Source organism: Delphinus delphis, chromosome 1 (assembly GCF_949987515.2).
Source record: "Delphinus delphis chromosome 1, mDelDel1.2, whole genome shotgun sequence".
In the NCBI taxonomy this organism is placed as follows: domain Eukaryota; kingdom Metazoa; phylum Chordata; class Mammalia; order Artiodactyla; family Delphinidae; genus Delphinus; species Delphinus delphis.
In genome coordinates this window covers 162,472,895-162,491,234 of record NC_082683.1, presented here as the reverse complement: position 1 = coordinate 162,491,234, position 18,340 = coordinate 162,472,895, and the positions used below count along the sequence as shown (strand labels likewise).

Genomic DNA, 18,340 nt, shown 5'->3' with positions numbered 1-18,340 from the left:
CCTTTGGTTTTGTTTCTTAGATTATCCTTTCTTCTCTCTATATTGTGAAAAGGTGGTTGTTTTTCTTTCTGCCAAATGGATAGAGTGTATATTTTGGTGTGGAACATTCTTCATTGTTGCAGAATTAGCCTGCAGCCCTTTCTAAGAGCACAGGGATGCGTGACCCCCTCCTTGGTAGTGCTGGGGCTCCACCTTAGGACACAGGCTCGTAATGCATGTTTAATGCCTGGGCTCTGTTAGAAAAAGTAGGGCCAGGGAGTAACCCAATTAAAATTCATCCAGTTTGTGTGCCCAGAGGGCCTGTGTTCACACAAAAGACCTTACAATAGTCATGTTCATCATTTCCCTAGCACTGCCGTATCATCCACCATAATCTGGGAGCCCCTGGACACAGCCATGTGGCAGCTGGTGGCATAAAGAATCCACTGCACCCCTCCCACCCCTGGGGACCTGCCCTGCGATTGCAGGAAAGAGGAATAATGGCCACGATAATCATCCTGATGAGAATAATGATAGCAATCACATCTCTCATCCAAGGAACACAGTATGGTCTCGTAACAACGTTTAGTCCAACATTGTGGGAAGTAGTAGGGGGAAGAGTCCGGGCAGTAGATAAGATGCTCTCGTGACAGGAATGAGAAGGAAGCAAGGGGTCTGGCTTTTGGAAGGTGCTTATTTTGAGGGTCATCTGAGGTCTTTCGTGGGCTCCCACTAATGCCTTCTTTTCCTCTTCTTTCTGCATCCAGCATGATCTACACTTTAGTGAGCTCTTAACTCAAAGACCACGCACATCCTCAGAGACTGGGATGGGAGAGGCCCGAGGCTGCGCAGTCCACTTCTGCTGGTGATGGGAGAAGGGACCAGTGTGGGGATGTGACAGACAGAGACGGGCAGACACTCTGAATCGGGAGCCGGAAGCATGCAGCAGCCAGCGGCCGAGTGCGCACGTGTTGTCACCCTGTGTGTCAGTCTTTGGCGTTCACACCCCACACTCGGGCTGTAGATCCCTTCTGAGCAGCGGGGGCACGAGGGGTGACGAAACGCGAAACCTCTTCTGAGCGAGAATTGCGGCTTCCTGAATCCACTTTATTGAATGGCTCCCTGAAGTTCACACTGCGTTCCTGGGCCGTGGGCGTGGAGGCTGGATGGCTGGCAGGTGCCTGCTAAGGAACAGCGTGACCCAGGGTCAAGGCTGTATCTGTGGGACTGATTGAAGTCCTCAAGGACGTCACCGGCTACCTGAGACTCTCGTGTTTCCTCCAAGCCCTGGCCACGCCCTTCACTTCAATGGGAGGGGCCTGGAAGGTGTGCAGACTTGCCTTGGGCTATAACCAGCCCTGAGCCTGCAGGGGTGTCTATTTTCCTGCTGTGCTTTGTAAGAGCCCAGCTTAGGATGTTAGTGACATCACAAGCTGAATTTGGGACAGTACGCTGGTAAAGAGTTATGGCCAAAGTCAGGGCTTGGGGGTGGTGAGATGGGAAGCGGGGAATCATAGGAAAAAATGATTTTTTAAAACACTGATGACATGTTCAAGGTGTTATTTCTTCACCACCACAAACTGTATTCTTCTGTTGTCATCCCAAACTATCACAGAGTCGCTGAATGCAAATCAATTGGTCAACACTAGTCAAAGCTACTGACTTTTAAGGCTCCCAAAACAATTCTGAGGCCAGAAAAAGCTGGAGTGGCAGCTCTGTACTGTGGGCATCCGGCAGCCGAGAAGTGAGACGACATAATTACAGCTTCATTTATGATGCTGCATCATTCGTGCTGTTCGGTTCAACACAAGGACATTAGCTCATTTAGAATTTTCCGTTAGACATTCTCTCCTTTTTGGGTAGGAGTTGTACTCGGGGGTTGTAAATAATGACAAGGCTGAGATTTTTATTATGTTTAAATTGGGCACCATGAGTCTGACCTTATTCCCCAAACTTCCCTTCTTTTCTTCTGTCTGACATACACAGGCTATTTATACATATACCAGCTTCCACCTGAAGTCCGTGACTCAGGTTGATGAACGGTGTTTGTGTAACACATGCGCTGTGTTTAAAACGCAGCGACCGCTTGAGTGTCTCGCCTACCTGGCTGTCTCATTTAAACGCATTACAGGCTGGCTTCATCTCCATATGGATGGTAAACTGGTAGGTAGACAAAGAGAAGTTTCCAAAAAGCATTTTCCTTCTAAAACTTCTACCGAAAACAAAATGTAGACCTCTGCTCTGAGGTTGAAGGTATGGAACCGGAGGATTCAAGGCAATATTTTGGGGAGCAGGCTTCCCCTTGGCCAATACCCACCGTCCTGGCCGAGTAACTGTGGTTGTGGTGGAGAGTTTCCTTTAGGGCTGGTTGGCTCCGTCTTTGACTCCATTCCTGAGACAACCAGCCACCTTCATCCAGAGAAGCCAGCTCTGGGTTCCAGGCTGCAGGCAGCAGATCTAACCCCACTGCCATCTTGAAAATGCAACTGAAGTCAGAGGGTAAATGGTCCATGTTAATTCTCACCACGGAGCTGTTGTTTGTTTTTATACTTTGCCTCCTTCCAAAAAGATTTGAAGTGGCTTATAATAGCAGGCACAAGTATGCAAAGACTGTTAAAATGGAAATAGGAAATCCAAACTTAAAAAGGAGGACACAGAGATACTGACTTCCTGAGGTACTCTATTTACTGGGAATTGAGCATTAAATTTGATATCATTTCTCTTAACAGTAAATAATAGCAATTCACATTTACACAGCGCTTTTCAGATTGCTTTTGTATCTCATTTGACTTTCCTCACCATCCTGTGAAGTTGATACTATTCTTTTTCTCATTTTCTAAGTGAGGAAGCTGAGGTTCAGAGAGGGTAAGTGACTTACCTATAGTCACACAGCAGTCCCAGACCTGCCTTTGAACCCAGATTGTCTGACCTTAAAAACCCCGTGTTCTTCCGTTTTAAACAGAGCATACGTGTTACACAAACACCATTCATAGACCTGAGTCACAGACTTCATATGGAAGCTGGTACACTGAAGAGCTGACAAAGTAGCTTAGGGTTCTGTTAAGGTTTGATTAGCATTAACTTTTTGAGAGAAAGAGAGTATTTTAAAAAGAGAGTTATAGGGGGCTTCCCTGGTGGCGCAGTGGTTGAGAGTCCGCCTGCCGATGCAGGGGACACGGGTTCGTGCCCCAGTCCGGGAAGATCCCACATGCCGCGGAGCGGCTGGGCCCGTGAGCCATGGCCGCTGAGCCTGCGCGTCCGGAGCCTGTGCTCCGCAACGGGAGAGGCCACAACAGTGAGGGGCCCGTGAACCGCAAAAAAAAAAAAAAAAAAAGAGAGAGTTATAGAGAAAGTATATCTTCCTTCAGGTGCTAGCCTCAGTCTTGCTTTATTGTGGGAGATTCTTCTCTAAGGCGGTCCTCTAAAAGCTTTAAAGGTGTCAAGTGTCTCTTGGGCAGTTCTTATGTTTATGACAGAGAAACATCCAAATATTTCTCTCCCACGAGTTGTGACTGGGAGATAATTCCAGTGGTTGTTGGGAGTTTGAGCCAATTTTCAATTGCTGGGAGAAGCTAATTATGATGATAAGAATCAGAGTAATACGCACAGTTGGTGGAGCCGTGTTATGTACCAGGATTTATGCCAGGACCTCTTCCAACTCTCACACTGATCCTACAAGGCAGGTTGCATATTCTCACCCCCAATTTACAGGTCAGAAAAACAGGGAGGCTTGGGACGGATGAGTCTTCCCTGGGTGAATCAGCCAGACCAGAGCTCGAGGCTACAAATAAATGGCCAAATAATAACAATAGCTAAAATTGAGGTGTTGAGCATTATTCTATATGTTTTGTGTGCTTTTGTCTGATCCTCATAACAATACCATGACGTCGATATTATCTCCACTTTATAGATGAAGAAAGTCCCGGAATATGAGTTACTTGCAGAGACCCAGAGCTAGTAAGGGGTGCGTATATAGCTACAGCTGGAATTTAACCCCAGGTCTGCCTCTTCACACATAAATTTTTCCTTCTTGGATATCTTTGTTGCTCACTGTTTGTCCCACAGAAATGACCGAAGGGAGGAAGGGGAGTGAAGCAGGAGATACAGCACCCTGGATAAATCACAAAGTGAATATTACCCTTGGGTGATGGAGAGCTCATCCTACCAAGCATGTATGTGGGCATCAAGGAAGCGGGGGGGCACACACATTATGTGAGGGTGGCACTGGTGGCCTGGTTCCCATTGCCTTAGGGAGGCAGAGTGGATAGGCTTGGCATGACTGTGCCCAAAGGGTCAGAGCAGAATCGGGGGGGGGGGGGGGAGCTAAATTTACTTTTCACTTCATTAATGAAGTGAACGATGGTACCCACTGTTCTGACTTGCTGTAAAGATTAAATGAGTTCACATTTGCAGAGAACTTAGAAGAGCACCCTCACATGGTAAGCACTGACTCTTTGTAGTAGGTGAACCTTCCTCGCTATCCTTATTCTGCCTGGTGCCCACCCAGGGCAAGGTCCTCTGTTGGGAGGGAAGTCACCTGGCCATGTGGGAAGGGAGTGAAGACCCTGGACCCTGCCACCCTCCTCATGTTTTCATCTGTAGTGTCCTGAGTGGAGGTCATGCTGGGACATGACACCTCTTTTCAATGCCATGTTCTCTGGCCAATCATGATAACAACTGCTGTTGAGTACTCGCCCTATGCCTGGTGCTGTACAAAGCACTTGACTTGCAAGGTCTCATTTAATCCCCACAGCGATGCTATGAGGTAGGCACTCTTCCTGTCTCCAATGTATAGTTGAAAAACTAAAGCTTATAGAGGTTAAACAAATGAGCAAATGTCACAATTCCTAGGAAGTCATGGAGCCTAGACTCCAGCCGAAGTCTAGCCTTGACTATTTGTTCATTCCTGCAAGGGAGGGCAATGGGATGTGAGAAAGAGGAGAAAAGGGGACAGAGAAGGGAGAACAGGAGGGGCACTGCCGGGAAGTGTGGGTTTGCTCACCTCACAGGTTTCACAGCCAGCAAGCCCCCGTAAATGACTTGGTAATCAGAAGCATTTGTGCTATGGGATCTTGTACAAGTTTCTTAAACTTTCTGAGACTCAGCTTTCCCATCTGTAAAATGGGAGGTAATAATACCTCCATTTGAGTGAGGTTGTGATAAAGTGATTATGGACATAGAGTTTGTACAGAGAGCCTGTCTCATACTGGATGCTCAGTAGATCTTGGTCCTTAGAGCTCTGTCTACTTCCCCTCCCTTCACAGAGTTGAAGGGATGATTATGTCGCATAAAATGGTAAAACGCTTCTCATAGTAGCACATGGCAAGATTCAATGAATCTTAGCTTCCTTCCTCCCCTCCCTCCATCCTGGGGGCGGACATGGGTAAGAGAGCTCAGCCCTCTCAAGCAAATCTCCCCTCTGCTTCCTATTTTTAGGCTTGGTAATTGCACCAATGTTGAATAAAATTGTCACGGTTATGACAGTTTTGTTCTCCTACGTAGGAGAGAATGCAGCCAACAAAATGCTTTGACAACAATTAATTGCACTCACGCTGTGTCATTGCACAGATCCATTTCATAACCTTCTCTTTTCCTGGACTTGGGCTGCTCTATTCCAAACCGTGCTCTGGTAAATGAAGTTTAGATCTCAAGGCTGCCTCTGCTGCCGAGGCTTAGGCAGAAGGCTGTCATCACTGTAGGTGTTCGAGGAGGCATCTTGGAACGTGCCCCGTGACTTGCCTCATCCAGGCAGAGGGAAGCGTGAGCCGAGCAGAGAAGTGATTCTTCAGGACACAGCCAGGCGTTTCTAGGGAAAGATGGGAAAGATTTTTGCTTCATTCGGCCCGCATTTTCTTCCTCCTCAGCTAGTAGTGGGCTCAAGCTGGCTCATACAGGCTTAGGAGAGCCAATCATTAAATTTTGCTAAATGGGATTTTTGCACAATGGTTGTTAAACACAGCTATTATTAAAACCGGTTATGTAAGCTTACAATTATATTAATTAAATTAAAACAAAGATAACGTATAGTCGAAAGTCATCACCTCCTAATTATTTTATTACGTTTTGCTGTGATCTGTGCTCTTGAGGCTATGTCTATCGTATCTACGGTAGAAACTCTGTATAACAGTGCTCTACTGTGCACCTCCTCCCATCTTTGTGTTCAGTGGTGTCCCATTAATAGCTTGAAATCGGCCATGCTGGGAGTATTTACACCACAGAAAATGGCAAATGCTACAGATGAGACCCCTCCCTCTCCTTTACCCGCCCCTTCTGGTGCTAGTTGTTAAACATTCACTAGTACACCTTGTTCACATTTACCAGTAAACACTGTTCCCAGCTCTGGCACACTGTCGGGCTACACTGGGAGCCAGTGACCAGAGTGGCACCTGGGACCAGTACCCCTGAAGGCTTGGGCACCAGAACCCACTGTTCACCACCCTGAAGGAGCCACTGCCATCGTGGCCAGAACTGCCACCCACCCACAGCAGTGATGCCAGCAGTACTGCCACTTAAGCTCTTTTTGTCCCCTAGAGGTGATAGAAAAGGAGACTTTCAGTTTTGTGCACTGTAGGCCATGAGGGCTAGGGCTTGGGCTTGGAGATGATATAAGTGCAGCACACTCTGCTGAGCGTGAACCTACTGTTATACTTTGACCCTAGACTCACTACCCTTGAATTAACTTGGGGACCATCATTCTTGCTGTAGGATGGGTCTCTTCCCAGGAGGCTTCCAGGGTCCCCATGCAGCCAGGCCCATGCCTCTAGTCTGGATGCTGGGGGAATACAGACTGCACTCTGCTATGTTCCCACCTCCTAATGTGGTCTAAGGATGAGTAAGATAAGCCTGTAAGGGGCCTGGTGCTGTGCTTTTGCACACAGTATAAACTCAGGAACCCTTGCTCTGCTCCTCCTTTCTCTGCTCGGCTTTACAGGCTGTTCACGGTATGGGTGGCCCCTCCCAGCCAGCCTACAGGGACCATTCTTCTGCATGCGCTCTCTCCTCCAAAAGCCAGTCTCCTGGTTGGGCCCCTGGTACCTCAGGGGACAGACACACAGCTTTTGGTTTAGAGACCCAACAGTCAGAGGTTGTTTTGTTTCCTGGAATGACTACCTCATGGCCAGGGAGGGAGAGTAAAATGCCATGGCAGTGTTTCTGTTCAAATGTCGTAACAGGGGTCTGAGTAGTAAACCCCATCTGTCCTTTTCAGAAATGCTTAGCACATGAGAAAAGCAACATCATCTTTCTGGTAGGAATAACTTCTGACATTTCAGAGCAGGAAAAGTAGGGAAAAGGAGAAACCAGTTAAATACCAGTCCCCACATTAAATTATAAAGGAGCACATCCATCAAGCCCCCATGCCTGGGATAGTCTGTCTTGAATGCATCAATGAAAGCAGCAGGGTAGCACTAGAGGCTTCCGGGGAAATGTTGTTGGTTAGTGGCATCAGAGGACGGGTCTTGTGATGCTGTTCTTATTTTCCCAAATTGAGAGTGAGTTTGATGTTGAGGAAACTTTCTAGACTCTACAAGGTACAGAGATCCCTCTCAGTGGGGTGCAGACCACAGCATAATTTAATGCCTGGCAGATGGGCCAGATCCCCAAGGGACCGCTCAGAACCCTGCACCCTGGGCAACCAGTCTTTAAAATTAGCGGTTCTTTATATTAATCAATATTTCATGATTAGATTCAAATAACTATTCCACAAGATCTAGCCCTTACCTAACATGGTTACAAGTGCAGTGGAAACCTTAGCAGGAAAGACCCAAAAGCAGCTCTAGCTAAAATAAGAAAAATGAGGCCTGATCGCATTCTTCATTTGAGACACAAGCCATCTGGGTCTGGGTTACTGGGGACCCCCACTGCACATTTCAGCCTTACAGTTTGGGGGAGCCCAGCCCCAGCCAGACACACATGTTCAGTGCCAGTTGGATTATAATACTTTCTAGGGAGCTAAACAGAGGGAACCCAAGAGTGCTGGTTCATGGATTAGCAGCAGGCTGCAAAGTGGAAGGTTGTCCTGAAAGGGGTGCTGTGGGGCTTTGCACTTGACCCTGTCCTGTTTGACATTTCTTTTCAGTAACCTTCACGTGAAGGCAACAGATCAACTCTGGGATGAGTGGGTCCAGAGCAGGGCATCTAGAATCCATTTCACAGGACTAGGCAGAGAAGCTTCAAGAAGACTGCGCAGGGTGCTTCTGCACGTGGTCCTGAGCTCAGGGGTCAGCAGCGTGGCTCTGCACCAGGAGCTCTGGTCTGAAAGGCTGGTGTGAGGCCTCTGCCCATGACTCCCTGTGAGCAAGTGAAACTAGATGAAGCACAAAGGGAAAGAAAAAAGGGGCTCTGAGAATCATGGGGACCTTGGGAAGCTAGAAATAAGAGAAGTTAGAAGAGCTGCTATACATGAAAGAAGAGGTGAAGCAAATGCTTACCTGACTCAAGGGTTTACCCTGTATGGGACTCGCTGTGCTTCATGGACTTGGGTGACTATTTCCTTTCCCATGTTTAGCCGTGTGGATGACAGGGTCTTGGTGCTCCGGCTGGGTGTCAGGCCTGTGCCTCTGAGGTGGGAGAGCCGGGTTCAGGACATTGGTCGACCAGAGACCACCCGGCTCCACATAATATCAAACAGCGAAAGCTCTCTCAGAGATCTCCATCTCAACGCTAAGACCCAGCTCCACTCAACGACCAGCAAGCTACAGTGCTGGACAACCTATGCCAAACAACTAGCAAGACAGGAACACGACCCCACCCATTAGCAGAGAGGCTGCCTAAAATCATAGTAAGTCCACAGACACCCCAAAACACAACACCGGACGTGGTCCTGCCACCAGAAAGAAAAGATCCAGCTTCATCCACCAGAACAGGGGCACCAGTCCCCTCCACCAGGGAGCCTGCACAACCCACTGAACCACCCTTAGCCACTGGGGACAGACACCAAAAACAACGGGAACTACGAACCTACAGCCTGCAAAAAGGAGACCCCAAACACAGTAAGTTAAGCAAAATGAGAAGACAGATAAACACACAGCAGATGAATGAGCAAGATAAAAACCCACCAGACCTAACAAATGAGGAGGAAATAGGCAGTCTACCTGAAAAAGAATTCAGAATAATGATAGTAAAGATGATCCAAAATCTTGGAAATAGAATGGAGAAAATACAAGAAATGTTTAACAAGGACCTAGAAGAACTAAAGAGCTAACAAACAATGATGAACAACACAAGAAATGAAATTAAAAATTCTCTAGAAGGAACCAATAGCAGAATAACTGGAGCAGAAGAACGGATAAGTGACCTGGATGATAAAATAGTGGAAATATCTACCACAGAGCAGAATAAAGAAAAAAGAATGAAAAGAATTGAGGACAGTCTCAGAGGCCTCTGGGACAACATTAAACACACCAACATTCAAATTACAGTGGTCCCAGAAGGAGAAGAGAATAAAAAAAAGGCACTGAGAAAATATTTGAGGAGATTATAGTTGAAAACTTCCCTAATATGGGTAAGGAAATAGTCAATCAGGTCCAGGAAGCGCAGAGAGTCCCATACAAGATAAATCCAAGGAGAAACACGCCAAGACACATACTAATCAAACTATCAAAAATTAAATGCAAAGGAAAAATATTAAAAACAGCAAGAGAAAAGCAACAAATAACATACAATGGAATCCCCATAAGGTCAACAGCTGATCTTTCAACAGAAACTCTGCAAGCCAGAAGAGACTGGCAGGACATATTTAAAGTGATGAAAGGGAAAAACCTACAACGAAGATTACTCTACTCAGCAAGGATCTCATTCAGATTTGACGGAGGAATTAAAACTTTTCCAGACAAGCAAAAGCTAAGAGAATTCAGCACCGCCAAACCAGCTTTACAACAAATGCTAAAGGAACTTCTCTAGGCAGGAAACACAAGAGAAGGAAAGGACTTACAATAACACACCCAAAACAATTAAGAAAATGGTAATAGGAACATACATATCGATAACTACCTTAAATGTAAATGGTTTAATGCTCCGGTCAAAAGACATAGACTGGCTGAATGGATACAGAAACAAGACCCGTACATATGCTGTCTACGAGAGACCCACTTCAGGCCTAGGGACACATACAGACTGAAAGTGAGGGATGGAAAAAGATATTCCATGCAAATGGAAATCAAAAGAAAGCTGGAGTAGCAATTCTCTTTTCAGACAAAAGAGACTTTAAAATAAAGACTATTACAAGAGACAAAGAAGGACACTACCTAACGATCAAGGGATCAATCCAAGAAGAAGATATAACAGCTGTTAATATTTATGCACTCAACATGGGAGCACCTCAATACATAAGGCAAATGCTAACAGCCATAAAAGGGGAAATTAACAGTAACACAAACATAGTAGGGGACTTTAACACCCAACTTTCACCAATGGACAGATCATCCAAAATGAAAATAGATGAGGAAACACAAGCTTTAAATGACACATTAAACAAGATGGACTTAACTGATATTTATTGGACATTCAATCCAAAAAAAACAGAATACACTTTCTCTCAAGTGCTCATGGAACATTCTCCAGGATAGATCATACCCTGGGTCACAAGTCAAGCCTTGGTAAATTTAAGAAAATGGAAATCATATCAAATATCTTTTCAGACCACCACGCTATGAGACTAGATATCAATTACAGGAAAAAAAACCTGTAAAAAATACAAACACATGGAGGCTACACTATACACTACTAACTAACCAAGAGATCACTGAAGAAATCAAAGAGGAAATCAAAAAATACCTAGAAACAAATGACATTGAAAACACGACGACCCAAAAACTATGGGATGCAGCAAAAACAGTTCTAAGAGGGAAGTTTATAGCAATACAATCCTACTAAAGAAACAGGAAACATCTCGAATAAACAACCTAACCTTGCACCTTAAGCAATGAGGGAAAGAAGAACAAAAAAAACCCAAAGTTCACAAAAGGAAAGAAATCATAAAGATCAGATCAGAAATAAATGATAAAGAAATGAAGGAAATGAGCAAAGATCAATAAACTAAAAGGTGGTTCTTTGATAAGATAAACAAAACTGATAAATCTTTAGCCAGCCTCATCAGGAAAAAAAGAGAGAAGACTCAAATCAATAGAATTAGTAGTGAAAAAGGAGAAGTAACAACTGACACTGCAGAAATACAAAGGATCGTGAGAGATTACTACAAGAAACTCTACGCCAATAAAATGGACAACTTGGAAGAAAAGGACAAATTCTTAGAAAAGCACAACCTTCCAAGACTGAACCAGGAAGAAATAGAAAACATAAATAGACCAATCACAAGCACTGAAATTGAGACTGTGATTAAAAATCTTCCAACAAACAAAAGCCCAGGACCAGATGGCTTCACAGGCAAATTCTATCAAACATTTAGAGAAGAGCTAACACCTATCCTTCTCAAACTCTTCCAAACTATAGCAGAGAGGGCAACACTCTCCAGCTCATTCTATGGGGCCACCATCACCCTGATACCCAAACCAGACAAAGATGCCACAAAAAAAGAAAACTACAGGCCAATATCACTGATGAACATAGATGCAAAAATCCTCAACAAAATACTAGCAAATAGAATCCAACAGCACATTAAAAGGATCATACACCATGATCAAGTGGGGTTTATCCCAGGGATGCAAGGATTCTTCAATATACGCAAAACAATCAATGTGATACACCATATTAACAAATTCAAGGAGAAAAACCATATGATCATCTCAATACATGCAAAAAATGCTTTTGACAAAATTCGACACCCGTTTATGATAAAAACCCTCCAGAAAGTAGGCATAGAGGGAACTTACCATAACATAATAAAGGCCATATATGACAAACCCACAGCCAACATTGTTCTCAATGGTGAGAAACTGAAACCATTTCCTCTAACATCAGGAACAAGACAAGGTCATCCACTCTCACCACTATTATTCAACATAGTTTTGGAAGTTTTAGCCACAGCAAACAGAGAAGAAAAAGAAATAAAAGGAATCCAAATCAGAAAAGAAGTAAAGCTGTCACTGTTTGCAGATGACGTGATACTATATACAGAGAATCCTAAAGATGCTACCAGAAAACTACTAGAGCTAATCAATGAATTTGGTAAAGTAGCAGGATACAAAATTAATGCACAGAAATCTCTTGCATTCCTATTCACTAATGATGAAAAATCTAAAAGAGAAATTAAGGAAACACTCCCATTTACCACTGAAACAAAAAGAATAAAATACCTAGGAACCAACCTACCTAAGGAGACAAAAGACCTATATGCAGAGAACTATAACACACTGATGAAAGAAATTAAAGATGGTGCAAACAGATGGAGAGATATATCATGTTCTCAGCTTGGAAGAATTAATATTGTGAAAATGACTATACTACCCAAAGCAATCTACAGATTCAATGCAATCCCTATCAAACTACCAGTCGGATTTTTCACTAACTATAAAAAGAAATTTCACAATGTGTATGGAAAAAAAAAGACCCCAAGTAGCCAAAGCAATCTTGAGAAGGAAAAACAGAGCTGGAGGAATCAGGCTCCTGGACTTCAGACTATACTACCAAGCTACAGTAATCAAGACAGTATGGTACTGGAACAAAAACAGAAATATAGATCAGTGAAACAGGATAGAAAGCCCAGAGATAAACCCACACACATACTGTCACATTATTTTTGATAAAGAAGGCAAGCATATACAATGGAGAAAAGACAGCCTCTCAATAGGTGGTGCTGGGAAAACTGGACAGCTACATGTAAAGGAATCAAATTAGAACACTCCCTAACACCATACACAAAAATAAACTCAAAATGGATTAAAGACCTAAATGTAAGGCCAGAACTATAAAACTCTTAGAGGAAAACATAGGCAGAACACTCTATGACATATATCACAGCATGACCCTTTTTGACCCACCTCCTAGAGAAATGGAAATAAAAACAAAAATAAACAAATGGGACCTAATGAAACTTAAAAGCTTTAGCACAGCAAAGGAAACCATAAACAAGATGAAAAGACAACCCTCAGAATGGGAGAAAATATTTGCAAATGAAGCAACTGGCAAAGGATTAATCTCCAAGATTTACAAGCCACTAACGCTGCTCAGTATCATAAAACAAACATCCCAATCCAAAAATGGACAGAAGACCTAACTAGACATTTCTCCAAGGAAGATATACAGATTGCCAACAAACACATGAAAGGATGCTCAACATCACTAATCATTAGAGAAATGCAAATCAAAACTATAATGAGGTATTACCTCACACTGGTCAGAATGGCCATCATCAAAAAATCTACAAACAGGGCTTCCCTGGTGGCACAGTGGTTGAGAGTCCGCCTGCCGATGCAGGGGACGCGGGTTCGTGCCCCGGTCTGGGAAGATCCCACGTGCCGCGGAGTGGCTGGGCCCGTGAGACATGGCCGCTGAGCCTGAACATCCGGAGCCTGTGCTCCGCAACGGGAGAGCCCACAGCAGTGAGAGGCCCGCGTACCGCAAAAAAAAAAAAAAAAAAAAAATCTACAAACAATAAATGCTGGAGAGGATGTGGAGAAAAGGGAACACTCTTGCACTGTTGGTGGGAATGTAAATTGATACAGTCACTATGGAGAACAGTATGGAGGTTCCTTAAAAAGTAAAATTAGAACTACCATACCACCCAGCAATCCCACTACTGGGCATATACCCTGAGAAAACCATAATTCAAAAAGGGTCATGTACCAAAATGTTCATTGCAGCTCTATTTACGATAGCCAGGACATGGAAGCAACCTAAATGTTCATTGACAGATGAATGGATAAAGAAGATGTGTCACATATATACAATGGAATATTACTCAGCCATAAAAAGAAACTAAATTGAGTTATTTGTCGTGAGGTGCATGGACCTAGAGTCTGTCATACAGAGTGAAGTAAGTCAGAAAGAGAAAAACAAATACTGTATGCTAACACATATATATGGAATCTAAAAGAAAAACAATGGTCTGAAAAACCTAGGTGCAGGACAGGAATAAAGACGCAGACGTAGAGAATGGACTTGAGGACATGGGGAGTGGGAAGGGTAAGCTGGGACGAAGTGAGGGAGTGGTATTTACATATATACACTACCAAATGTAAAATAGCTAGTGGGAAGCAGCCGCATAGCACAAGGAGATCAGCTCGGTGCTTTGTGACCACCTAGAGAGGTGGGATAGGGAGGGTGGGAGGGAGACACAAGAAGGAGGAGATATGGGGCTATATGTATATGTATAGCTGATTCACTTTGTTATAAAGCAGAAACTAATACACCATTGTAAAGCAATATACTCCAATAAAGATGTTAACAACAAAAAAAAGACTTTTCAAAGAACCAAAGGCTCAAGAGAGACTTCCCTGCTTGTCCGGTGGTTAAGACTCCACATTTCTACTCCACGGAGCACGGGGTGGATCCCTGGTTGGGAAACTACGATCCTGCATGCTGTGTGGCATGGCCAAAAACAAAACAAAACAAAACAACCCCCCCCAAAAAAACCCCAAAGGCTCCAAGTGGGCAGAGGGCAGGATTTGGGTGGAAGCAACCTTCCCCCCTTCTTTCCTCTTCATATGGAGCTGCAGCAGTTGTTCCCTGGGAGGGTTCTGGAGAGGTGTCAGGTAGAAGGTGTGTTCTGTGGTCAAGTACCTGGGGGAACTGGGCTGAGCGCATCAGCAGACTTTCCCAAACCCTGCAGTCACGAGCATCACGAGGGATGACGGTCTCCGTGAAATGTAGCAGAAGAGACTCAGAGAGAGGCATGGGACAGATGAGCTCATGGTGACTGAGAGATGAGTATGTACTATGGGATGGAATAGGTTCCACCTATGGAACTAAGCATTGCAAGTAATGTGAAAAAGTCGGGCTTGCTCCACATTGGGTAATACCACTAGTGATCATCAATCCACATAACGTAAATGTAGGTTGAGTTCAGGATTTGATAGATTATAAGCTCTTTGAGGATAGGTATTTATTTCAATAGCTCTGGAGCTGGGCTTAGTTCTTAATAGACCACAGTAAATATATGTTGAAGTGAATTGAATTTTGGATTGCTTTTGGAACCAGCAGGAGGCAGAGATAAGTGCTACGGTCAGTAGGAATCAGTGTCCTATGAGGAATGTAGGAGGGAAGAGTGTTAAGACAGTGGGGAGGCCTGCAACCTGGAGACATCTTTCTGGGTTCAGTAGCAGGAGAACAGGCAAAGGCTTAGACAGAGCGCCTGCAGGTTGGTTCCCGCTGCAAACATCCCTGGGCTCGTTCTCCTCCGCATCACTGAAACATAGACTCAAAGGAGCAAAGACAGCTGGGTCTCCAGAGTCACATAGTGACTAACACTGAACTCCATCACCTTCTGCACCTGTAACAGTCGAGAAAACCTTGAGGGAAATAAAGCCAGGTCTTTCTTTGACTGTTGTTTATCGTCTTGAGAGAGTCTGGCTCATGGAAGCAGCTGTGGGGAGGAACATACAGGAAGTCACACGCCGTGCCCTGGGTATTGCTCAGGTGTCTGAAGCCCATCGTCAGCTTAGCCCTTGTGTGGTTCTTCTGGCAGAAACAGGGCCTTCGTGGCTCCTGCTCTGTCCTTAACCCCTGGGAAGTTCTCCCATCTGGGGCTGTGGGGGGAAGGGAGCAGGTGGGAGCAGAGTAAGTGCTCAGGGAGAGTGACTTTAATGCCAATCACTTCTACAAGGTTGCCCTCTGTTCATGTCCAGCTTTTGAGCGGTTGGTCGGTCTGGTCCCAAGAGATGCAAGGGAGAGGTCAGGACTGTGCTGGGTAATGGATGGTAATGTGTTCGGTTTTGATGTTGTATAGATCAAGGTGATTCCAGCTATGGTGTGATAGAGACTGGCTCCATTTTTTATGTTTGACTGCTGACAGCTTTCAAGCCTCATCAGGCTCCCTTTCCCTTCCTCCCACATCTGGGCAAGCCGATAAGAAAGTCTTCATGCTCCCTCACTCGACACCAGAGGAGAGTTCCAGCCACAAAAAACCCGGCTTGTTTGAGAGCCCTCCTTAGTCCCATCCACTAACCACGATAAAAGCCCAAGCCAGTCACCCCTCTTCCCTGTCTCAAGCCATCTTTAGACCTGATTGGGAGCCGGCCCTGCTTTCCCCCGAAAGACTCATTCTGTGAGTGATAGATCTCTTCATGCCCTCTTGTGCATGTGTGGCATCATCAGTCTCCAAACCAAATTTTGGGTTGGGGGTTGGTCTGGCCCTCACGCCAGGGCAACCAAAACATATGGTAGCAGATGAACCCTGAATACAATAGAAGTCTATTTTGGGTTCATGTCCTAGTCCATTGCAGGAGTTCCTGGTCAGACAGGCTTCCATGAGCTCATTCAGAGACCCAGGCTCCTTCTATCTTGTGGCTCCTCCCATCTTGTGGCTCCTCCACCTATTCCAGGTCTTTAGAATTCTCTCCATTCAGTCAACAGATGGGAGAAGAACAGGGAGAGTCACACGATAGGTTTTGGAAGGGGTCAGACTTGGAACTGGTACACATCACTTCCCAACTTTCCTTTGCTTAGAACTCAGTCATAAAGCCATACCCACCCACATGGAACATTGGGAAATGTAGTCTAGGTGGGTTTTGGTGAATGTGTAGCAGTCCCCACCACAGACATGTTGGCTTTGAATATCAATTGGTCATTGAGGTGAAATATTTAAAAGGAAATAAGATAGAGGGGTCGGAGGAGAAAGTTCTGGGCTAGAGCTATGCATTTGTAAGTCTAATTTCTAGGCAATGAAAGGGAAAAGGGAAAGAAAAGGAAAAAGAGGATAATTCTATTCATAATTTCCTTCTTGTTTGATTTTCATCTTTGAGGATTGCCTCCTAAAACCTCACTAGCAGTGAGGGGTGTTGACAGGGGGAGAAAAAAAGCAGGAAGATGTGAAATTCCACCCCTTGAAATTAGAACCAGCAGCTTGTCTACACACACACGCACGCGCACACACACACACACATATACACACATCACGCACACTCTTTTCTTTTTTTTTTTTAATGATCTAGCCTCTCCAGTCTCCTGCCCTTCTAAGCCTCCAATGAGAAGAAAAAGGAAGTAGCAGGCTAATTGGAGAAAAGGGTGAAGGAACGGCAGACTTAGTAAAGGAGAGAGGAACTCAGTCTGCGATTTTAAGGCTTAGAATGTCTTTCCATAAGTCATTATGGTCTCCTTGCCAGTTAATTTCATTTCAAATGAAGTTGAAAGGTAATCTGATAGGTTTCATTATCTCTGCAAATAATTCATCAATTCAGATGAACTCAGAACCATGACATAGCATGTAGGAGGATTTCAAGGTCTGACAAGGTGATAATTACCAGGACTTTGCTGGAACTGACAGCTGTTATCGGAATGATCTACTTTTTATTGAAATTCTTTGTGTGGTTAGAAAAAAATGCCTAAATCAAATTAATCTGCAGCAGTTGGCAGACCCATATTGCTCCAGTGCAGACCAGCAGAGCTGTGTGTGGATGTGTGTAGAGAGGGCAGAGTCTGTGCCTGATTTAGAACTTCACAGGCAGAAGACTCTCACATCTAGCTAATGACAAGAGCTGTTCAGATATGCAGAGCCGAATCGTATGTTCAGTTCCAGAATCCTGGAGAAACCTGAGAAGGGGAATCAGACACATTTATCAGCCCAAGCCAGTTCCTTTGTAGCAGCTCCTACCTTACTCAGGCTGGCGATGTATTGCTGCATTAGCAGGTTACATCCATTCTACAATCTCCTCTCCCACTCCCCTGCCCCCAGATGGATGGCAGAAAGTGAAGATGGAACATAATTGTTTGTCTGGTGGACCAGAAGGAAAGATTATATCTTCTGTAAGCACTAAATCATTGCTTTAATGTAAGTATACTTAAGCTGATGGAATATCTTCTTCAACCTTGACATACATGTAAGCTTATGAAATAAACTCATAAGGTTCAGGATAATTGTAACAGTGAATGGATAGATAGAGTGCATATATTAGAAGATCAGTACTTGCAAGTTAATGATCTATTTATTCATTTGTATATCACTCACTCATTCATTTATTCTATAAGGGTTTATAAAATGTCTGCCATGTACAGCCCTGAATATATCAAGATGAATAAAATGTAGCTGATGCTCTCAGCCTTCAAGGAGCTCACACCTGTTTATTTCTCTGCCTCTGTCTCCATCCATGCAGCCACCCATCCATCCATCCATCCATCCTACCATCCATCCGTCCATCCTTCCATCCATCCATCCACCCATCCATGCAGCCATGCAGCCATCCATCCTTCCATCCATCCATCTTTCCATCCTTCCATCCATCCATCCATCCTTCCATCCATCCATCCATCC

The 18,340-nt window shown here is 44.5% G+C and overlaps 1 protein-coding gene across 1 annotated transcript in view; it reads left to right on the top strand.

Moving 5' to 3' along the window:
- CNIH3 (cornichon family AMPA receptor auxiliary protein 3) overlaps window positions 1-6,004 on the top strand; it is a 282,314-nt gene extending 276,310 nt beyond the window's left edge. The window contains exon 6 of the mRNA XM_059997753.1: window positions 747-6,004. Within this exon, the coding sequence (XP_059853736.1) occupies window positions 747-774 (28 nt within the window). The 3' untranslated portion in view covers window positions 775-6,004. The remainder of the gene's footprint in view (window positions 1-746) is intronic.
- Window positions 6,005-18,340: the final 12,336 nt, after the last annotated feature.